Genomic DNA, 23,533 nt, shown 5'->3' with positions numbered 1-23,533 from the left:
ATTTAGGAGCGACCCATGAATGATGGGCACGTGACCCATAGCCGAGCGACACTGTAGAGTGAGCACACTCTAAATCTTTTCACACCTTTAAAGGTGTAATAACGTGCACGGCGTACGCCTTTTTTGGTGTAATTTTGGCAACATCATAATGGAGCACGGTTTCACACAAATTTTCTTTACTCGAGTGTTGTCTGTCCAACCAAACATTTAGTCTAGCAACATCTCAACATTGTTCAACAGCATTGTAGACACTTGCGCGTGCATGATTTTCGGGGGGGGGGGGATATAGGTTTATTGCAAACGATTTTCGGTAGCGATGCATATATGCATTAGCTCGTACCTAAGTTATCTAAGACATAATGAAAGCAAGATTTGCACTGACACTTGATCTTTAGTAATGCTTTCCGAATTTTGTAAAATATCATCCTGGAGATACAATGTTACGCAACCAGGTTGAATGTGCATAGCGCACACCTTTAAAGATGTGAAAAAGTTTACAGTGGCATGATGTTCAGGGCGCATTAGCCGTGCTCACTCTATGGGGACACGTTATTTGAGCTAAAAATCACTTTGATTCTGCGTGTACGTACGGTATGTCTAACAGTGCACAACTTAGCGGGATGCATGGGATATATCACGGCTGCAGGTTTGGAGAAATGAAAATGCACCAAACAAACCTTGCGAAATCGGACTGATGAGATGTTAGGTTCCAAGGGTAGTCATAAGAGAACCCGTATTTTGGCATTACCCATATATAATAGAAACCGCATTTCGTTCTTCCAGAACACTTTAGCTTTCAGTGAATGAACCCATACATGCTCGCACATTTTGAAAGTAGACTTTCAAGACGAAAGTAGGCACAGTTCCCCCTGAAGTCGGCCCAGGACGCATACTAAACCCTTTTTCCCTCCCTCCTTCCTTCTGTCTATCTGCCCACGTCTGTACGTCCTCATAGCCACAGTTGGCTCGCAGCGCAAATACGGAAGTAAAGAAAGTTTTGAAAGTACGACATGTGGGCACTCATTACGTCAGCTATTTTTGTTCTATGTTTTATGTGCTGAGGCTGTTTAAAATGCACCTCACTACCACCACCACACCACACCATCACCATCACACCTCGAAAAGATGCAACAGCTGGCATGAATAATTTCTCATTTTCAGAGGCGTTACGGTACTAAAATGTAGTCCAGGTGTGTTTCTTGCTTAAGACACATGACCGCCTATTCAGACTGGGGCAATTAGCATGCACAAGTATAGATCGAGGAATGGGGCTTGGACACGTCACAACACCTAGCAACGTCGTGATCTTCAAGAGTCTTAAGTCTGAGCAACTTTTACGACGTAGAGGACAGCCAATTGGAGTCTTGCTGTGTTACCTATATAAAGCGACAGAAGTCTGCCGTAACCGGAGAGTGACTACCCCATCTCACCGAGCACCATGCTGAAGGAAGCAGCGATCGTGATTTGTATGACCGGTACGTCTTCAAAAAAATATCCTTTGCAGTGTGTTTGTACCTTCTTTGTCATGACGAGATCAGAATGAAATTACATGATGATGGGATTCCCTCTGTCTCTCTTTCTATTTTCAGTTCTTGCGAGTGTGGCCGGTGAGTTATCGCTAAAATTTTGTCACTACATGTGGGGTCACTGCACTGGTGCTGTTGACGATTGTGTCACCGTCACGAATACGCGCTGATTTAACGTGGATCAGGTGATTTGATACTATGGACATCAGTCAATCTCGGCTGACACTGCAGAAAGAATCAGTAAACTGTCATGGAGGAGACAGAACTCAAAGGGCTTAGTGCCACGTGTGCAGTCTACGTGTCCTTCGCCATCAGACGAAATCAAGCTAGTCCTTAGCTGATGGGAATAATGAAGAATGAACTGCTCGTTGTCAATACTTTTATAATAGCGAAACGATTACTGTGTTCAAAATGTAACCACCTATAGCGCATGAACTTCATAGCGCCAGAAAGTTCTGGCATTATGAAGTTCATAAATGCCCATAAAAATGGCGCAAGCCCGTTTTCATCAAATCAAGGAAGAGAACGGTCTCATTCGGGGCGATGGTTGGTTAGGTGCATGATATGCTGTGAAGCTCTGTTATTGGAGCGTAGGTAGAACACATATCTATAACTTTCACTTGGGGGTTCACGCACTTACGAGTTGAAAGGCTCGTGAAGGGTCATACAATAGCCATGAGTTAACCTGCGGACTATTCGTAGCTGGATACCGCGGGCAACCACGGCATGGTGGCTACGAGCACCCACGTGAGCCAGGAGTACCAAAGAGTCCCGAAGGATCGTACGAAGACTTCCGGTACCCATCTGGACCGAGAGCTCCCAAGCGACCCAGAGCACCACCCGTCGGTAGCCCTCAGTTCCCAGGCCAAGGACCGAGAGCACCGACGCAACCTGGGGGATATGACCGTGGCATTCCATACCCACGGGAACCCAGAAACCCATACCCGTACCCCCGTGATCCCAGAAGCCCATACCCGTACCCCCGTGATCCCAGAAACCCATACCCGTACCCCCGTGAACCCAGAGTACCCGAAGGGCCACTCGGTGACCCGTACCGGCGTCGCCATGGTTTGGACTGCACGGTTGGTTCTGGGAATCCACACGCCGGTTGCGACGCAATTTGCACAAGAGACCATCAACTGCGCGGATACTGCAACTTTCGTTCGCGTAATTGCGAGTGCTGGAGATCTTAATAAATATCTGGGTTACATTGCTACTACGAAGTTTTCTTTGTTTGCCATATAGCCGACGGGTAGCCAACGAGTGGGAGTTGGCCATCCCTCTGAGAGTTGCAAATATCCCCTGCATTCTACATGAACAAACAACAACAACAACAACTAAATCATGACTATGGCCTGGGGTGAACAAACAAATACCTACGAATGGCAACTCAATTTCTCCTTTTTCGTCCGTCCAACTCCAACTCAATTTCTCCTACTTAGATTTTACCGAAACCTCCGATACTGCATTTGCAAAATAGCAAAATGTGTGTTTCGCAAAATGGGGGGGGGGGGGACGACAAGTGGCGCCCTGTCGGTGATGTCAGACAGCACACTCTAAAAAAAAAACTTCACCGCGTATTATGCATTGCGCCAACCATTGTGACGATTGATTTCGTTATCGCTTCTTATTCGAACAGAGAAGGAGGCGTACGCCTTTTTGCGTCAATTGCCACGTATTGAAATTGACACAAAAAGGTGCACGCCCCTCTCTCATCGAATCAGAAGAGACAGCATTATCAATTGCGGCAACGGTTGGTGCACAGCTTGCCATGCTGTTAAGTTCTCTTTTTAGAGTGTACAGGAGTTCTTTGGGCCACCACCGCCTTCCAATAATTGATCCCTATTCGTAGCTCTCTACGCGGCAAGTAATAAAAACATACGAGACGCTGGAAAGTATCGCATCCAAAGGATGACGTCTTTGGTGTCATGGGGCGTAGAGAAAGAACGGAAGCGGCGGCACCGGCGTGGAGCATCACCCACTGCGGAAAAGCACCCCCTCTCACCACCAGGTGACGCCACTGAGCTGTAATCAACCGACCCAGTCAACTCAGATGATTAACAGAATGAAAAATCCAAGTTGAGTATCGTAGTGCGTATATGTGAAACACAGATCGTAGATGAAAACTTCAACTTTTGTAATACAATGATACAACGCAGATGCAATATCATATAGATTCCTGCAGGCAGTGGAATGGCGCACGTTATGACCGCGTCGCTAGTTATGCTGGAATTTAACGAGAACCGCAACCGCGGAACTAATAACGTTGTTTCTGTACACGGTTTCCTGCATGATTTCACGGAAATTCGTTATGGGAAGTCCGGGACACACACACACACACACAGACACACAAATGACACTGAAGCAGAAGAAAATGGCGCGTGGTGGTGCAAGAGTAGGTTAAAAAAAAAAAGACACGACGAAAAATGCTGATTTCTACTGAAAACGTTTGCCTTATATGTTGCTTTTCAACTTTTTCAACATTCGTATACGTTGTATTAACGTATGAGCTGCATTTCGATAACGTTGATTAGTCGTTGCCAATATAGCGCGTTTTCGCTGCGACATTCGCTACGTCGAATCAAGGTTCGCTCTCATCATTGATCATGGGTTCATTTTGTTTCACCTGCGACATGTTTTCTACGCTGAATTTACGATGCTGAGCTGACTGGAAATATCCCAAGCTGCGGATGTACCTCCAGGACTTGTACAAAATACTTTCCGGCGTACAGCACCCGTGAATCGATATGGTCTAGGTCTGCTAATGAAGGAGCGCTAGGGCGAGGAAGATTAGGTTGAAAGGTTAACGTGACTGACGGCTATAGTTTGACACATCGAGGCTGGAATTTGACGTCTGCCCACTGTGCACAAGTTGAAGATCTGTCCAGAACCTTTTCCGTGCGTACACTGTACGGGGCAATATACGGTATGGCGCCCCTCTTTCCTAAAATCGATCAACGTAGTAGCTCAACGATGAAGATTAGCTGAACTCCTGGGAGTGACAGCGAGTTCGACACACCGAGGGAGGAATTTGAATGTGAGGAGGTGTCGTAATCAACAGAGTACAGTTTATTTACTCTATGCTAGCGTCGCGAAACAATTGTGGCCTTGGCAAGTGACGTCAGCAGACTGGATGTGGGATAGTAGCAACGTTGTGGAAAGTGAAGCTCGGGGTACAGGTTAGTATGTCTTTGTTTCCGGCTCCATAGGGACCTGGGCGACATCCGCCTGTAGAAGACAGCGCAGCCGGTGGTATGGGGCTGAAACCCACCAGCTCTCACCATTCTTAGGTAACATGACACATGTACACCCTATGGCAGCTGCAACTTGTCCCCTATTCATGCGTCGCTTGCCCCCCCCCCCCCTTTGACTATAACAGCGCTAAAAGAGACAAACACAGACGACACACAGCATACAGCACTATACACTTTCAACATTTTAATGAACTGTAAAACCATCTTCATTTCTCCAGCAGGAATTCCCTTTCCCTCTTCGATAGTGTGATACTCTGTGCCAGCACACGTGTCACTACCTTTACCAATCAGCGGGGCCTCCCAAATCTCTCTCTCTCTCTTTGCACGGGCGTATGTGCTGACGTACAATGATGCACTATATGATGTCTCTAATTACCATGCTCGTTATGTGTCATGACGCACATGCGGCAACACAAATGCGACATGTAATATGCAGAGTGTTTGCACTATATGGCACGCTGCCGAACGCGGGTGCTGAAATAGTAGTATACATGGCATTTGCTCTAGCGTGTCCAGAAATATTATTTAAAGCGAGCGATAAAAGATAAACGAGCGCTACTTTTCAGCTACCTGCTTGACTAAGAAACAGGTGCTACTAGTGAAGCAGTACATGTTTCCTACTCAAGTACCAGAAAAGTAAGACTTGCTTTTCTTTTATCGCTAGCCTTAAATATAATTTCCGGACACGTTAGAGCAAACGCCCTGTGCACACTATGACATCGTAAAAATTAACCCGGATGGTTAATAAGCCAGGTGGCACCGGCAATTCTATGGGCATCTCGAGTGGGGGGAACTGTAGCACCACAACAGTTACGGTACGGATGGTGGCGTTGTACGAGTGATCTCACGTGACCTCAGACCTAAAACGCTGGGAGAGCATGAAACAATAGCTGTGTCACTTAGCCTTACCCACAACACTTGCCACAACGGAGAAAGTAGAAGTCTTTGTGCAATTCGGAGCGACGCATGCATGATGGGCACGTCACCCATAGCCGAGCGACACTGTATAGAGTGACCATGGTGTCCGGGGCGCAATAACCGTGCTCACTAAATGGTGACACTTTTCGGTGCTAAAAATCGCTTTGATTGCGAGTGTACGTACGGTATATGTAACGGTATATACGGGATGCATGAACTACATCACTGCTGCAAGTTTGGAGAAATGAAAATGCATCAAACAAAGCTTGCGAAATCAGACTGATGAGATGTTAGGTTCCAAGGGTAGTCGTAACAGAACCCGTATTTCGGTATTAGCCGTATAATAGAAACCGTATTTCCTCCAGAACACTTTAGCTTTCAATGAATGAACCCATACATGCTCCCACGTTTTGAAAGTAGACTTTCCAGACGGATGTCGGCACAGTATCCCCTGAAGTCGGCCCCGGACGCATAGCCACAGTTGGTTCGCGGCGCTAATACGAAAGTAAAGAAAGTTTTGAAAGTACGACATGTGGGCACTCATTAATGCAACTATTCTTGTTCTGTTTTATGTGCTGAAGCTGTTCAGAAAGCCTCATTGCACCTCACCACCACCAACACCACAACTCAACATCACCATCACACCTCGGAAAGATGCAACAGCTGACATGAATGGTTTCTCATTTCCAAAGACGTTATTGTACTACAATGTGTCTTGCTTAAGACACACACGACCGTCTATTCACACAGGGGCAATTAGAATGCACAAGTATAGATCGAGGAATGGGGTTTGTACACGTCACAACGCCTAGCAACGTCGTGATCTTCAAGAGTCTTGAGCCTGGGTAATTTTTACGACGTAGAAGACAGCCAATTGGAGAGTCTTCCTGCGTTACCTATATAAAGCGACAGAAGTCTGCCGTAACTGGAGAGTGACTACCCCATCTCATCGAGCATCATGCTGAAGGAAGCAGCGATCGTGATTTGTATGACCGGTAGGTCTTCAAAAAATATCCTTTGCAGTGTGTGTTCGTACCTTCTTTCTCATGACGAGATCAGAATGAAATTACATGATGATGGGATTTCCTCTGTCTCTATTTCTATTTTCAGTCCTTGCGAGTGTGACCGGTGAGTTATATCGCTACAATTTTGTCACTACATGTGGGGTCACTGCACTGGTGCTGTTGACGATTGTGCCATCTTCACGAATATGCGCTGATTTAACGTGGATCAGGTGATTTGATACTATGGACATCGGTCAATCTCGGCTGACACTGCAGAAAGAATCAGTAAACTGTCATGGAGGAGACAGAACTCAAAGGGCTTAGTGCCACGTGTGCAGTCTACGTGTCCTTCGCCATCAGACGAAATCAAGCTAGTCCTTAGCTGATGGGAATAATGAAGAATGAACTGCTCGTTGTCAATACTTTTATAATAGCGAAACAATTACAGTGTTGAAAATGTAACCACCTATAGCGCATACAAAGGGGCGGGGCAGGTGATTCCAAAATTGCTTGCCGTTGTTTGCCGCACACAAGTCGGCATCGTCACGACTATAGCAAAAGAAAAAAGAAAAAAAAACGGGGGGAAGAAGAAAGTTGAAGGATTCAAGGTGAACCAAAAAATGAACTTCACCACATAGCTAGCTCCTAGCCAAACATAATCCCAAGTGATATCGTTGTTTCCCCTGACTTGATGAAAACGGGATGCGTAAGGCTTTGTTCTGGCATTATGCAGTACATAAACTGCAAAAAAATAAAAAAATAAAAATGGCGTACGCCCGTTTGCATCCTATCTAGGAAGCGAACGATATCATTCGGGACCATGGTTGTCAAGGCGTGTGCTATGCTGTGAAGCTTTGTTTTAGAGTGTAGGTACAACACACATCCATCACTTGCACTTGTGGATTCACGGACTCACGAGTTCAAAGTCTCGTGTGGGGTCATACAATTGCCATGAGCTTACCTGCAGACTACTCGTAGCTGGATACCCCGGAAAACCTTGGCATGGCGGCTACCCGCGCCCAGGTGAGCCGGACGTACCAAAGAGTCCCGAAGGATCATACGAAGACTTCCGGTACCCATCTGGACCGAGAGCTCCCAAGCGACCCAGAGCACCACCCGTCGGTGGCCCTCGGTTCCCAGGCCAAGAACCAAGAGCACCGACGCAGCCTGGGGGATATGACCGTGGCATTCCATACCCACGGGAACCCAGAAGCCCATATCCGTATCCACGTGAACCCAGAGTACCCAGAGTACCCGGAGGGCCATTCGGTGACCCGACCCGGGGTCATGGTTGGTGGGGCTGCACGGCTATTCCTGGGAATCCACACGGTCCTTGCGACGCATTTTGCAGAAGCGCCTTTCAACTACGCGGATACTGCAACTTGCGTACGCACATGTGCGAGTGTTTGAGAAATTAATAAATACCTGGGCTACGCTGGTACTACGAAGTTTTCTTTGCTTGCCGTATAGCAGACGTGTAGCCAATGATAAAGTTGACACTCCATCTGAGAGTTGGCTTGGTTGCAAATATCACCCTTCGTTCTATATGAACCAAGAAATACCTACGAATGGCAACTAAATTTCTCAGACTTCGGTTTTACCATAGAGAGAGAGAGAGAGAAATACATGATCACGATGATACGACGTTTTACCATAACCTCCGACACTACATTTGCAAAATAGCACAATGTGTGTTTCAGAAAAAAGGAGAGGGGGGATTGGAACGACATATGGCGCCCTATCGGTGGTGTCAGAAAAACTTAACGTCAACGCATAGTACGCTGTGCGCCAACCATTGCGACGATTGATTTCGTTCTCGCTTCTGATTCGAATGGAGCAGGAGGCGTACACCTTTTTGCGTCAATTGCCACGTACTCAAATTGATACGGTTGGTGGTGGTGGTGATGGTGAAAGGGCTTGCCGTTGTCGGCCTCACGTATGTGGGCAACGTCACGACTGACGCCCTGGGGAAATGTGCAAATTGATACAAAAAGGTGCACGCCGCTCTCTCATCGAATCAGAAGCTACAGCCCTATCAATCGCGGCAATGGTTAGTGCACAGCTTGCCGTGCTGTTAAGTCCTCTTTTTATAGTGTACAGGAGTTCTTTGGGCCGCCCCCGCCCTCCAATAATGGATCTCTGTTCGTGCCTCTCTACGCGGTAAGTAATAAAATCATACTGCACGCTGGGAAGTATCACATCCAAAGGTGACGTTTTTGGTGTCATGGGGTGCACAGAAAGAAATGAAGCGGCGGCACTGGTGTGGCGCGTCACCCGCTCCCGTCACGTCACCCAGTGTGGATCGCACCCCTCTCACAAACTAGTGACGCCACTGAGTTCTAGTCGACTGACCCAGTCAACACAGATAGTTAATAGAATGAAAAATCCACGTTGAGTATCCTTATAGTGCGTATGTGAAACCCAGATCGTACATGAAAAATTCAACATCGGAGTTGTAGTACCAGGATACCACGCAGATTCAACACTCATACATGCCGGCAGTGGAATGGCGCACGTTATGACCGCATCGGTAATTATGCTGGAATTTAACGGAACCGCAGACATGAAAATAACAACGTTGTTTCTGCACACGTTTTCCTGCAAGTTCGTTATGGGAAGTCCGGGACACAAACAAAAAAGCACTGAAGCAGAAGAAAATGCGTGTTGTGGTGGAAGAGAGAGAGAAGAAAAAGAAAAAAAACTCGAAGAAAAATGATGATTTCTACTGAAAACGTGTGCCTTATATGTTGTGTTTGAGCTTTTTCAACATTCGTACACGTTGTATTAACGTACGAGCCGCGTTTCGATTACGTTGAATGTGCGTTGATTAGTCGTTGAGAATATGACGCGTTTTGAAACGTTGACATTTGCTACATCGAATCAAGGTTCGCTCTCAATGGTTATGCGTTCATTTGGTTGACCATGCAACATGTTTTCTACGCTGAATTTACGATGTTGAGTTGGCTGGGGAGTATCCGAAATTGAAGATCAAGCTCCAGGACTTGTCCTAAAAAGGACTTGTCCAGACTGGATGGGGGTGAGCAGCAAGGTGCGGAAAGTGAAGCTCGGGGGACCGGTTAGTATGTCTTTGCTTCCGGCTGCATAGGGCCCTGTGCGACATCCGCCTATAGAAGACAGCGCAGCCGGTGGTATAGGGCTGAAACCTACCAGCTCTCAGCATTCTCAGGTAACGTGACACATACAAGGCCCTATGCTCACCTCGAGCCTCACTTACCCCCTCCCTGTTCCCATGTCACGTGACCAAACGTGACGTCACTCCACTTAAGCCTCATTGCTACCGGACGCGAACATATTCGCGTGTGCTTATTAGTGGGCGCTGCTCAGGTGCCGGGAATTTTCGCTTTCAGAAGGCTACTACATTTATGGCAGGGTCAACTTCGGTTTTCTCGCATTCAAAATCTTCACAATTGCAAAACTGTTGAAAGTGAGCTCGTCTGTAATTTTAATGAACGCCTACAACGTGACCGCAAGCCGGTGGCGCCACCTATACGCTCCCTTTCTATACGCAGACTACCCTCAGTTACACTGCTGTCACTACTTACTTACTACCGCAACAATTACTAACAGTACTGAAAAGTTTACAGCTTTTGAAAGCTTCCCGAGCCCTTATCAACATTATGCTGATCAGTGACCTGCTTCCCCTTCTCAATCTTTCTCACAATGCAGCCGTTTCCGCGTATGCATCGCGGCGCAATCTGACGTGGAGTCGCCCTCGAGCTAGCGTCATGAAGATATCCCTTGCTCTGCTATGTGTCACAGGTTAGTTGCTGACACTTTCTCTTGGAACCTTGTACAGATACCGCAGAACCATTCGAGCGTAAACACGCAGGACACGTTGCTTCTTTCTTCCTTCTAGTTCTATCAGCAGTAAACGGTAAGTAGATGCACAAGTATAATTCGCAGTCATATTTTGAACCCTCGTAATTCTGCAGCTGTTTAGGAGTGCTGGGGCGGAGGGAAGGTGGGGACGGGAAGGTGGGGACGGGAAGGTGGGGACGGGAAGGTGGGGACGTAGTGGAGACGCGAGAATTTTTCTGCACGTTGTGAGATGGTAGAATCTCTTCGCGCCAAAACAGCAAAAGAGAAGGAGAAAGACGTAGACGGTACTGTACGATTGGATGATGCGTCCGTGGCCGACTTACCTGCATCACCTACTAGTGTCGACGGAATAGAAAAAAAAAAGAAAGAAAAGAAAGTGGGGATTGTGCAAAGATGACGCTCTGGCGGGGAATCTTGTCACCATCGTACATAATAAGAATAATCGGATGTTTATGTCGCAAGACAACTGAGATCATGAGCGACGCCACAGCGGTCGGTCTGTGGATTGCTTTTGCCCACCTGAGGTTTCTTTTAACGTGCAATGGAAGCTCATCACACGGCACCCCGTATTTAACGTCCCTCGCGGAAGACGGCGTGTCTAAGCCATCGTACATGATGCCACCTATATTTACAACGATCCAAAGAGTGTTCAGAGCTCTTACAGCGTTTACCAGCGTTACCTAAATCCAGCATTACCGGCCTTGGCGACACAGCGGTAGCGTGTGCTCCTTCTCATCCCAAGGTTGCGGGTTCGTACCCCGCCATGGACGCCACCAATTTGGTGACAGGGTACATGGTTTGACACACCGGGTTCCGCGGTGTGCAGTGCATTGTGATTTCAGCGCGTGTTTAAAGAGCACTCTGCAGGTGGGCAAAAGTAGATCCAGAAACCGACCACTGGGTCGTTGCTGATTATCATAGTTGTGTCGCAACGTGCACGAATTATTATTAATCCAGCATCATCCAACGTGACTAAGCGGAGTCAGCTCTAAGCCACTTCCAATGGCAACTTGGCGTTCCACGATACACACAGTCACCCTGTATTGCAGAGGCTCGCAGGCGGAGCACGCAAGTCGCAACGTTAACGCCACTTCTTACTGACGCTTTTGAATATCCCGCTTACAATGTAATCAGAAATGTAACCCCCATCACCGTGGCTCTCGTGAGTCCACGAACACGGTTCTTATCTTATTATTCACAAATTATTCTAAAGCTCGCGCTTCTACATGGGTATCGTCACCCTTGTCCATATGGAGGTGTATCGTGTCTTCCTTAAAAAAAGAAAACGAAAAAAAAAAAACGTCCAGAGCTCTTGTAACTTGGTCTATGGTCATTAGCCCGAGGGGCAATCGCAACAGGAGGTATCGCTATGGTGTATTAGCAGTGCTCCTCCAGCTACAATACATCGCAGTGAAGCTATATTGGGATACAGATGTTTCCGGGAAAGATAATGATCCGAAATTAGGGCTACCCAGCTTAATATCCAAGTAATTAATATTTTTGCTCCCGCTCACTTTGCCACGCGTTAAGACCAACAAGTTCCTGACAGCAAAACGGACGTCATCCATCGGTCATTGATCAACATAACCTCTGTTACAAACTTGCCCCTTAGCACAATTCACGCAATTCGAAACGTCGTGCAAAAGATGTCCTCAACGTACCAGCGCACCGTACAACCTACAAAAGTTTCACAGTAGCGCTATTGATTCCCAGGTTCTAGTGCAAAAAACAGTTCACATAATCTTATCGTTATCGTTGAGAACATGAATAATTATCTTCATACCAAGTACAGTGGCGCCAAAGCTAAACTCTTCACAATTAAATGTGCCGCCCCAATACGAGTAACTTCAGCAGACATGCTCATTGCGTCCGAAGTTCACCGGAAGTACAGTTTCATTTTCGAAAACTGACCATAAAAATGGCAGACCACTTGAGGGGTGCAGTAGCAAGTAGCTGTTAAACTGGCAACTCTACATCTCGAACTCTTCTCAGGGTTACGTAATTACGACAGTGTAATTACCTATGAATACCGGCACTCGACGCCACTGCATATATTTCTTTCTGTACATGCAGCGTACCCGTACGATTATTATCCATCACTGGCGCTCGAGGAACCCGGTCCTTACGTTCCGCACGACCAAGGACGAAGAGTCCCCAAGACTCCCAGCTTACAGTACCCACATCATACAATCCCAACTTGGTCGGGAGTACCCGGGAGACCCGTGGGAACATTCCCTGACCACCAGTACTCATCTGGGCCGAGGGTACCAAAGATGCCCGTGGGAACACTCCCTGACCACCCGCACTCATATGGACCGGGGGTACCAAGAGTACCCGAAGGAACATCCCCTGGCCATCCAGAGCCACCAGAACCAATAACGATCATCAGGAGACCGTGGGGAAAGTCCCCTGACCTCCCGCTCCCTCCAGGAGACCATGTGGTTCTCGGGCCCTGCAACACCCCTTTTCCAAACGAATACTGCAGTTGGGTCTGCAGAAGATTCAGGCACACGCACGGCTGGTGCAACATGTCAAAGCAGAAGTGCGTTTGTTCCTAGCGAAAATCCGAGTGAAAATCTACGCTGCCCGACTGGAACTTTGTCGTGTAAATGGAACTTTGTCGCGACTGGAACGTGTAAATTTTGTCACAATAAAAGGAGAACAGCAAATTCAAGCGGTGTGAATGTATTATCCTTCGTCGAACACGTTGAACGTTGTGAACGTTCTTCTTCTTTTTTTTTTTTTTCTGTAGTCGTTGAGGATGCTAATGGTCCGTTTTCGGCATTTATTCTTCGGAAGAATTGGCGAGTGTTTTTCGGCATTGATATGTTTTGAGAAATCCGGATATTTTCGGCATTTTAGAACGTTCGTGCCAAAAATGGAAGCCACAATATCGGCAGCTGTAATCACAAAGGAGAAGTCCTATGGAAGGAGGGCAGCTTGAGGTGGAGGAAGGGTTCCCCGTGTACTTGAACCCTCTTAATTCACCCACTGACCAAAGCCTTATAGGGGAAGGAGGGCGGTATTCCACACATTTCATATGAAAACGAGGTGAAGAAAAAACTAAGAATGTGATTCCCCGAAGGAACAAATATGCGACCATGCAGGTACCGGTATTTTCGGAACATGCCGAATTTCGCGAAAAATATTCGGCTAGTGTTTCTCGCCTTTTTTCCGAAATGCCGGAAGCGCGGAACCCTACAGTAATATGTCCAACTTTCAGTGCCACTATGAATTTTCGTTTATTCGTAGTGTTGCTCAATTTGTAATGAGCATATCAATATACATGCACATCGATACGTAGAAGCGTCACTGTAGCACGCCATTAGAGAACGGAGCTCCCTTGTGGCCGAGCTCAGGCAGCGTAAGTATACATAATCCCACTCATGATGTCTTCCATGGGTAAGACAGTAACACGAAACAATACGCTGTAATATCCGAGGACGACGAATGTCGGCACAGTTCCCCCTGAAGTCGGCCCCGGACGCATACTAACCCCCTGTCCCCCACTCCTTCTTGCTAGGTAGGACAAGGACGGACAATAAAATCGACAAGGACCGGCACTGAACTGCCACTTGCAGTTCAATGTCGGTCTTTGTCGTTTTTATTCTCCCTCGTTGTCCTACTCAACACTGGGGATTTTTAATTCTTTGTAATTGAAATTGTGGGTGGTACGTAACACAAATAAGAACCATAACACAACAGAACGTCTAAAACCGAGCAAATATAGGAGTGTCGGAACACGTTAAGTGATTCAGAGAAGAGACGCACTTCAGTTTTATTAGAATGATTGTGAGATATAGCCGACAAATAGTTGAGCTATGCTGAGATGACAAAGCATGGTACGGCGTGTGAAAGTGTGAAGGTGTGAACCGATATACAGCTATAATATCGTGCTTTCTCTCGTTGCACGGCCCTACGTTTTCAAAAGACGCCTATATGTTTTATTACCTCAAGAACGACACTACTGTTACTAACCAGACCTACAATGGCTATATTTTCGCTTCAAACGCTCAACAAGTCGAAGAACGTATCTTCGAGAATCACGCACGAACAAAAGCTATAAAGCCCTCGCGTTTTTAATGGGCGTCCGTGACGTCGCACTGGGCCTAACCGCCGTCTATCCTCCTCTACAGCGTGCGCACTTAGCCATCTGTTGTTGTTTAACTGCCCTTCTAAATGTACAGGCGATCCCGGTAGCAAAAAAACATAGTTTGACGTGTACCATCCGGAAGAGATCATATACAGACGATGCTTCCCGTTCTACTATGTCTGATAGGTGAGTCTCTTATAACACTTTCCTTTGCACCTTCTCTGCAGTAATTCATATGTGATTATTTCACAAATATCTGACGTATTTCTTTATGCCAGTATCGTCATCAGTCAACGGTAAGTGGAAGCACGTATTTCATCTTGTTGTGTGCGAATCTTACCCCACGAAATATCTTCGGAAGTGAAAACAGCGTGAGGGCCGCGCGGGACGTCTCTTGAGAGGTGCAGGCTGACATTGGAGCGAATTGTGGCATTATTTTGCGGGTGAACCTCGCCGACGTTACTTCCGCGAGTTGCTTGCGCGTGTACATCTTTATGGTATTGACCCGTAAGCTACACCATATCGCAACAACAGTATGTTTCTGACAAAAGTGCTTCCAAAACAAGAATGGCTGTAAAATTTCGTTGTTGCAGGACTTGTCTTTCTTTTTATTTGTAGTGGTTATGTTCTGTATTACACCGTTGGTGCACGTCTCAATAATATTAAGGCCCCAGACTTACAAGCCAGGGTGAACACATTTATTAACTGTTGTATTCATAACAATTACGTGTTCACTTTTTAAGAGACCTCTACCCGAGAAGAAACGTTATGATGATGTTGGTAGACAGAGTGAAACCGAAACAAATCGGAAGGGGAGGGCGGGTTCCACGAATGGGCACTTCTTCGCTGCCTCCTATTGAAAGAAAAGCAGGACCGAAGGTCGCGTCCCTCTAGGGACCATCGTAATCCTCTCAAGACCGTAGCTTTCGGGAGCTACCTTGTTCGCCCTAGCTTCGAGAATAGTTCAACTCTACCCAAATTGGTGGCGCTGCCGAACATTATGACGTCATTTCTTTAAAAACTGGGAGAGGTCTACATCCATGGATACGATTAGCTGCAACGGCGAGTCTTTTGCGTCTATTGTAACAACTGCTACCTTGCTTATTTTCGTTTCGCGTATGCAGGTTTTAGGACGTGTTAATACCAGTAGTTAGAGTAACCGAATTGTCTATCATCAACCCCACGCGCCTCTAAAATAGAGGCTACCGAAACTGCAACGTATGTGAAAAACTCCAGGTCTCCCTCTCGGCTGTAGTCTCAAAGCCCCTCAAAGTTTATTTATCATAATATGCAGGAAAGCCGTTCCAATGGCTGCAATTACCGTTGCCCGAAGATGCAAGCTTCCAATATCTCCCATCGATCGGGTACCCACCAGGCTCACTGGCATCGCATACGCTGTTCCATCTGTGGCTTCACCCTGGTGGACGCTTAAGTTCCTACGAAGCGGGGCGGCTCTGTGACGGATCCGCTCCCGTCTCATATTACCGTTGTGCCGTCTACTGCAAACGGCGTTTCGGCAAGAAAGGTCGGTGCGACACAGTCGCGCAGAAGTGCAAATGTTTTTAGAACTCGCACAGTGTAAGATGGAAGATACTGATCGTCACAACACACCATGTTTCATTCTCTGTCTGTTGAGTTGATGCTACAAACACAACGTTAGCTGAAGTATGATAGGAATAATAAAAGAAATTTTTTTATACAATTCGACGACGACAGAAGCCTGAGCACGGTGCAACAACTAACTAGCAACAACAACAACTAACAGTATAACGCGAAGCATTATACTCTTGCCCATGCTCAGGCTTTGTTCGTCCAGGTAGTTCATCTACCGGCTTTCCTGTGTCTTTGATGAGTTTAGACGTCGAATGTTAAGCAGGAGAAGACAACTGCAGAAAGCCGGAGATCGCGGCCAACAAGGTGGGTACCCTTCAAACCGATTATAGCAATTTCGGATTATGTATTTCGGACACTTTTTTATGCCGTCCGCGAGAGTGTTTGGCACGAATGATGCCAGGAGATAGTAGCGGACCCAGGAGCATGGCCCCCAAATAAGTTTAAATATTGTATTTCACCTCATACCTCCAAGCTACTCGCTGCCAGAGAGAGAGAGAGAAAAACTCCCCGTCCCCACCCCATCCCCCAAAGTGAGGGACTATATCCGACCCTGCCAGAGGAGCAGGAGCTGTCAGTCCGGATGATCTAACACTGAGCACTCCGCGTCTATCAAAGAGCAGCTTTTCCGCTCCCGCTTCGAAAGTGCGAGCCAGAAGTGCTCTTGGCGCGCTGCGCCTGTGGTGGCAGGAGTGTCTGGTGAGTTCATGGGCTGACTGCAACAGGGCGGCTCCTGTGTGGAATATGAACCGGGTGGGGGCGCTCTCACTCGTGGCTCGAGATACGCAATTCGAGTTCGCCACTAGTTAATGCATGGTTAGAAAACGATGTGTCCCTCTTTCGCCTGTTCACCTGGTGCCTGCATACATGTTCTCGAACAGCGTGCACTCTAAGAAAAAGGGTGTGAAAAGGTGGTAACTTACAACCTATAGGTCAACATAGATAAAGAGTGATAAAGGGTGGTAAAAGCAATTACCATATATCCAAATTGCTACAAAAAGGCGTACGCCCCCCTAGCTCAACGAACCAGAAGTGATAACGCTATCATTCGTGGTAGAGAGTGAGGTAGTAGGTAGAACTTTGCATACATATAGGTACAACATATGCGAGAAAATACTACCTCCTAAAAGGTATAACTGCTCCACCCTTCTCTCTAACAGTGCGCGGGTCATGAGGATTTTAAAACTATGCGTGCGAGGCGCCCAAATCTCCGCACATGCTCATTAAGCAGCATATTACCTATCGCCGAGGAGTTGCTCATTACTACAGATGGGACGAATCTAGAATTTTTCAAATCTGAATCCGAATCCAACGAAAGTTCTGCGCATCCACGAATCTTACGAATCCTGAGTCTTTCGAATATTTGCTTTAAAGCTGGAAAGGCCAGGAAAAAAAGCGCTCCTACCGAAAAGTGTTTTGAAGCAGAATTTGATATATTTGTTTCATGAAAAACAAATTAAATAACAGTTCAGGAGAAGACCTATCGATACACTTGTTCTTAAATGTAATTTATTTAATATATTGTTCATCGACAACAGGAAATACATAAACTCACAAATCTGAACTATTTCCATAAAACTAAGAGAACGATCAGGAGCAAAATCATGTTACTTTTAAACTTGTAACATAAGAGTCACAGTAGTCAGTACTCATAAGAGTCATAGTAGTCACAGTAATATACAGTCACTAAATAAGCTACGCTTCAGAGTATCGACACTGAGTTCCAAGAGCGAGCATGCGCCATCTCGTTTGCGCGCCACGCTCCCCACGCGCACTGTGCACGTTAGCGCACGATGCCATCTATCGTGCGCGGGAGAAATGTTCCTTTCGTTTACAAGCAGCAGTTGACGGATCTCACCCTGACAACTTCGGGACGCTCTGGTGGACAATACATGGATTATTGCACAACGCAAGCGTACACGCTTCTCTATGCCACAGCGAGCGTTATGATAGCCGTCTTTGATCCTCAAGTGGGTATGGTACCGGTGTGGTGCAGAAACAAGATGGCGCTCCTGCTCTCCCTTGGACCTCAGTGTCAATATTCTGAGGCGAAGCTTATTTAGTGACTCTAGTCGGTACGGGTTGTTGGTGTCGGTAGTCAACACACTAGTCCCCTATATGCAGAAATGCAGTTGTTGTGCAGTTGTTGTGTTGTGCAGTTGTGCATTCAAGGCGTTATTTTTGTTATCCCTTATAGATTTTTTTACAAAAACCTAGGAGAGCAGCATAGATTCCGTATCTGCAGTTCAGTAATACGGCCAGGCGGACATCTTCTCGAAGAATGTATGCCACTAGAAGTTGCTAAATTATCCAAGTAACCATTAAGTGACCAAGTAGTTAACGAATTTACATATAACGTTGTTTTGATTTCGGGTTAGCTGCACAAAATTCGGAGACGGATATTTCAACAGACCTGCGCTTTCCAGGATTTCAACAAATGGAATGGCTTTCAACGAGGATTGTCCCCATTTTGCTATCTCTCTGTTTCTGATAATTTTGTCATTAAAAAGTTAGTGAAAAATTTAGGTAATTAGACGTCTTGTAGTTAGATACTCCATACGAGAGCATGTCCCCTTGTCACTATTACTCGACTGCAAAAACGAAATCTATGCTCCTCTCGTAGCTTTTTATAAAAAATCTCTAAATGATAAAAAAACGTCTTGCGTAGCATGTCTTATAAACAACAACGATAGCAAAAACATAAAAAAAATATCCCGTACACTTCGTTAAGAATGATCACAGATTACCTTATGTTTAAAGAAGTTCCGAGTTAAAGGGCCTATGAAATAATTCTCGCGCGAAATGCCAAACAGTTCTTACGATCCATCACGATCACAAACGGATTGACTTTTAACCACATTCACTATACCGGGGGCTCAATTACCACTCAAAAATAGTAGGGCACGACCGCCGGATACATCCCTTTTTAGTGGGCTTACGTCATGAACATCCAGCCATTCCGTCAATAGTGGACGACCAGAAGCACACGTCCCGTAGAACGACGTGGGTGCATGATTTTGGCATGGACACTGTGTCGTACATCTGTCCTCGAAATCAGTAGAAATTTGGCGAAAGACAAACTATCTGCAATGGAAGAAGAGTCTGATTGAGTTCGATTATAGAAGAAGGGAATATGCGACACAAATCATCTGGGAATCATTCCGTACGCAGCAGCTCCCAAAAGGGCACCGATATAGGCATTTTCTGAGGAAGAAGAAGAAGCTTAGAGAGAAAAACGTGCTCAGGTAACCATGAGACAATCAAGGGCTACATTACACTTTCGGTAGGCTTCAGTGTCAAAGATTAAAATACGATAATAGATCCAGGTCAAATTAAAACATACCTGATAGCGAAGTTTGCAAATTGCAAAGGAAACAAATTGCAAACTTGTTGATTGCAATTTTTAAGTTGCTCGCAAAAGACTGTCCAGCAATCGGCAAGTCACCTGCGTTTAATGTCACGAGTAGTATGCGTCTGAACCAGGTCGTAGCAGCTGTCGTTCACGCGGCATCCCGGAGGAGGAGGAGGAGGAGGAGGAGGAGTGTCGTTGGGAGGAACCCGAGAGGTCTGCCTGCCTGATTAGGCGGCATGTTTCTCGGGAAGGGAAAGGTGGTGGAGAGGAGGAGAGGGAAGGGTGAAGTGGAAGACCGAGCGGAATCCGCTCGGGGGGAGGATAGCTGCGTCCATGGGCCGACTTCAGGGGAACTGTGCCGGCATACGCCTATTACACATCTGAGGGAAACCCAGGAAAAACCCCAGACGGCACAGCCGGCCCGCGGATTTGAACCGCGGACCTCCCAGTCTTCCAAGCGCACGCGTTACCGCTGCGCCACCGGAGCTGGTGCAGCATCCCGGCCCTCTACACTCTTTACCATTATGGCCCTCCTAGGCGCAACGAGCACAACAGGGTGACCCTCGGCAGGCATCAGCGGCATGCCCGAAAAGATTGCACTTAAAGCAGCGAAAAGGGTTCGGGACATACGGACGAACCTCTGCAGACAAATAACAAACTTTCAATTTATCAGGCATCGAAGCGTGGTTGAGGGTAAGGAATGCATCTCTTGTGGTGCTATGTTCATTGTTTTTCGATATCTTGAGTTTCCGAACATCAATTACTGCCTGTGTCTTCAGCTTTTCAAGGATCTCTACCGAGACATCGATCAACTCTGCGACAGCTACCACCCCACGACATTAACCCCACGTCCTATTAAACGAAGTGGGTATGGGGACTAAGCATTTCACTGGCGTTCAGGACATTTTTAGGTCCGCCTCTGAAGTACACTTGATGAGGTCATCAGATCACAGTTTATTAGTTTTGGTGATGTGGTTGGACAGGGAAGACACCACCTTCTCAATGCAGAAGGGTGACATTCTCCGAATTCGTACATTTTTGCCTGCTTCTGAAGAGGTAGAAGACAAGACTATGTATTTTAACAAGAAAAGAAATTCATTGGGTTTCGAGACTTCGGTCCGGAGACGTTGGCCACCCCAGATCGTAAAAGAAGAGAAATGTTTAACCATACAGGTTTGATAACGAGGCCTTCCTCAAGGTCACCCACACTTCATGCCTATACGCGTACCAGTATCAGTACAGAGGGTACCAGAGTTTTCAGAAAGCCTGTCGGCCAGGGCCCGACCAAGACCCCTACCACCACCGTCCAAGGTTACTATCCCTTTACCTTTCCTCCATTTTTACTTTGTTATAATAAATATATCACCCTCGGCACGGTACGGATAACAACTTCGGCACGGGGGGATGGGGCCCGTAGTGGCGCCACTCACCAAACATCAGCATACACTGATGCCACCTGTGGGGAAGAGTAGTTACATGCTCTCTTCGAGAGTATCTCCGCCTGACCATATAGCTCAACTGCAAATACGGCACCCATGCTGCTCTCGTAATATTATTTTTTGTTTTTCTTAAATCTGGTGCAGCTAAAACAAGACCCTTTATACATAGGTATTTGTAGACACCAATGGGCATTTAAACATTTAAATTGATTACTTATATTGATATCAATGAGAGAAAAACTGGAAATAAAGACATTGTCATACAATAGCGCCGCGCTGAGTTACTATGTGAGATGAGATTGGTCTTTAGAGCGCGACGCAAGTGATGAAATGTGCTTAATTATATTATATAGGAAGGTGAGTTATTCGTGAGGGCAACAGCCAAGCAAATTACCGTTCGTTTTGCATAGTTGGTAAATACGAGGTAGAAGAACATTTCTTCACCGGCATAATCTAGTATAAGCTCTGTGTTCATCTAATCCTGGATTCTTGTGATCCTGGCAAATGTCACCCACTGTCCCTCTACACTGCTTACCCTGTACTGTATTCTACTCTACTCGTGTGACCGTGTGTGTGATTGACCGAATTCAGACAACTCAAGAAAAATTGTGTGAAAATTGTTGTGAAAAATGCGATTTACTTTTCTTTTCTCCTTTTTCCTTTACCTTCTTTTCGTTTATCTTCTTCTTTTCTTTTAATAGCAAACTGACCTCTGTCCTGCTGATCTTTCCTTTTGCAGCAAAACTGGAGCAGCAGTTGGGCATTCGCATCATTCATATTTGGTGGGTGCGTGTATTATGACGTGGTTTCTTTTCTTTGTTTTCAATTTCTCATTTTTGTTTAAAGTTTACTTATCAACTTACCCATCTACTTAGTTTACTTATCGTATTTCTTTTTACGTTCGTATTTATTTCCAAGGGAAAACGGGAGGTACAGCAAAAAAGCTGCAGACGCAGCTTAACAGCAACCGTACGTAGTTTTAGCAGTACGTAGTACGTAAGCAACGTTCTCTTGTACGGACTACGGAAGATGATGAACTACGTATTCGTACTTTTATTTTTGTAATTTATTACTAACGCATAACTTCCCTACGTTAATTGAGGCTAGCAGTAAGTTAAAATTCTTATTTAAGAGGTCAGATCCGAACCACATCCAAAAAGAAGAAAATGCATACATATATATTCGGAAGCGAAGGTAACGTCTCTACTACTCTCTTTAAAGCCCTTCACAGATGCAGACATGCTCCATTAACACGAAAAAGCAATTATTCCACGCACGGTAGTAGCTATCTCACTAAGTGTCCACCTGGAGCCCACTTAGTCTTGCATGCCCAGCCATCATGTTGAAGCTATCGCTAATTCTCCTCTCAGCTGGTAAGTGTTAGGAACAGACGTCCATCGGCGTGACCATAACACAACAATCAATATAATGATCTCCTGTAAGAAACCTCAGAAAATGTATTTCAGATGGAAACTTCGCTTCCAAACATAAAATTTAAACAGATATATCTGACAGGAGCATCTGGCTCCACGCAACTTTCCAGCAAAACCACTAGCTCGAAATCTATGTATTTGTAGAGTTATATGTACTTTGTCGTGAATGCCGGAAGCGAGCCCCCATCGACAGGGAGGAGCAAACCGGAAAAGTAACATCATCAGCCCACGTGACGTAATGACGTGGAGCTGGGATAGTCACATGTGAGCGTCGTCTCCCACAACTCATCCTTACGTAATTTCTACGTAGCGGAACGTGAAAAGCTATGCAGCAGGAATGACTTTAGCAAACCATTCACACAGCCATGCGAAAGGGGACGCTCCCGTCTCGTCGAAACGAATTCACACTAACGTCGCGCGTATACGTTTCCAATCTGGAATTTCAAATCCTGTGCCGTTAATGAATTATGCTTCGAAGTCGAACTATCCCTTTAAATGAGGTTTCTATAAAATGCCAGCGTCTCGACCAATTGGTCGCCAACGTTACAGTGTGAAGGCGTTAGAGTGTATTTACGATTTTTTTGGTTCTATTTGCAACGCAGGTCAGAAGTACTTCGGGTTTCTGCTACCAGTTGCAGGGCTGCCGCAGTACGTCCCACCGTTGGGGCGCCCAGCTGTTCAGCACAGGGCAGCGGAAGCTCTAGCGTCTCCTGCTGACTATCCGTACTCGCCTCGGTATGAACCAGAGCTAACACGAGTTTTGTGCGAAAGAAGATCAGCGGATAAGTCGGATGAGTATTGTGCCGGAATCTGTCGGATGCTTCAGATGGGCAAGTCCGGTTCTTGCGATGGCAGATGGCACGTGTGCATTTGTTGGAAAATAAAGCACGTGTTTTAAATGGAATGCGTACCGAGGACGTATTTCAAAGAGAAGTGATAATTGCCATAATTCCTTCTGGAAAAGTCTTATGAGGGCGCGTACTTCTCGAAAGAGCAATCAGCACGTAGAGCAGTCAGATACGAATAGAGTATTCCGTGCGTAAGGAAATCGTAAGGTATCTTA

The 23,533-nt window shown here is 46.2% G+C and overlaps 2 protein-coding genes and 4 long non-coding RNA genes across 9 annotated transcripts in view; 5 read left to right on the top strand and 1 right to left on the bottom strand.

The window, feature by feature from the left end:
* LOC135391856 (uncharacterized) overlaps positions 1–23,533 on the bottom strand; it is a 231,398-nt gene that overhangs the window by 4,254 nt on the left and 203,611 nt on the right. Inside the window, exon 3 of one of the 2 annotated variants that reach the window (XR_010422123.1) lies at positions 17,930–19,330. The exons of the other annotated variant lie outside the window; for it this stretch is intronic. This is a non-coding gene — a long non-coding RNA (uncharacterized LOC135391856). Of the gene's footprint in view, positions 1–17,929; positions 19,331–23,533 lie in introns of those variants that run through there. 2 annotated transcript variants of the gene reach the window in all.
* Positions 1,384–2,742, top strand: LOC135393469 (protein lifeguard 1-like). Its single transcript, XM_064623895.1, has 3 exons — positions 1,384–1,475; positions 1,590–1,607; positions 2,229–2,742. Exons 1-3 carry the CDS (start codon positions 1,439–1,441, stop codon positions 2,717–2,719), a joined length of 546 nt encoding a protein of 181 aa, XP_064479965.1. The 5' UTR covers positions 1,384–1,438; the 3' UTR covers positions 2,720–2,742.
* On the top strand, positions 6,469–8,143 carry LOC135393468 (uncharacterized). The gene is made up of 3 exons (XR_010422641.1): positions 6,469–6,693; positions 6,809–6,826; positions 7,681–8,143. It is a non-coding gene; the product is annotated as an uncharacterized LOC135393468 (long non-coding RNA).
* On the top strand, positions 8,556–13,216 carry LOC135393467 (uncharacterized). 3 transcript variants are annotated; one of them, XM_064623894.1, is made up of 4 exons: positions 8,556–8,862; positions 10,390–10,482; positions 10,580–10,597; positions 12,616–13,216. In XM_064623894.1, the coding sequence occupies exons 2-4, from the start codon at positions 10,449–10,451 to the stop codon at positions 13,098–13,100; spliced, it is 537 nt and encodes a 178-aa protein (XP_064479964.1). In that variant the 5' UTR covers positions 8,556–8,862; positions 10,390–10,448; the 3' UTR covers positions 13,101–13,216. The 3 variants fall into 3 exon arrangements, with proteins under 3 accessions (XP_064479964.1, XP_064479963.1, XP_064479962.1); XM_064623893.1 differs by lacking the exon at positions 8,556–8,862 and adding an exon at positions 9,477–9,587; XM_064623892.1 differs by lacking the exon at positions 8,556–8,862 and having other exon boundaries at positions 10,042–10,482.
* LOC135391854 (uncharacterized) lies at positions 14,677–16,339 on the top strand. The gene is made up of 3 exons (XR_010422121.1): positions 14,677–14,821; positions 14,914–14,931; positions 15,930–16,339. It is a non-coding gene; the product is annotated as an uncharacterized LOC135391854 (long non-coding RNA).
* On the top strand, positions 22,278–23,374 carry LOC135393466 (uncharacterized). The gene is made up of 2 exons (XR_010422640.1): positions 22,278–22,410; positions 23,073–23,374. It is a non-coding gene; the product is annotated as an uncharacterized LOC135393466 (long non-coding RNA).

This window comes from Ornithodoros turicata, chromosome 4 (genome assembly GCF_037126465.1).
Source record: "Ornithodoros turicata isolate Travis chromosome 4, ASM3712646v1, whole genome shotgun sequence".
In the NCBI taxonomy this organism is placed as follows: domain Eukaryota; kingdom Metazoa; phylum Arthropoda; class Arachnida; order Ixodida; family Argasidae; genus Ornithodoros; species Ornithodoros turicata.
This window is presented reverse-complemented; position numbering and strand designations above follow the sequence as displayed.

Excerpts from the sequence above, each read along its gene's own strand:
- LOC135393467 (XM_064623892.1), top strand. The coding sequence starts at position 10,341 with ATGCTGATCAGTGACCTGCTTCCCCTTCTCAATCTTTCTCACAATGCA.
- LOC135393469 (XM_064623895.1), top strand. The coding sequence starts at position 1,439 with ATGCTGAAGGAAGCAGCGATCGTGATTTGTATGACCG.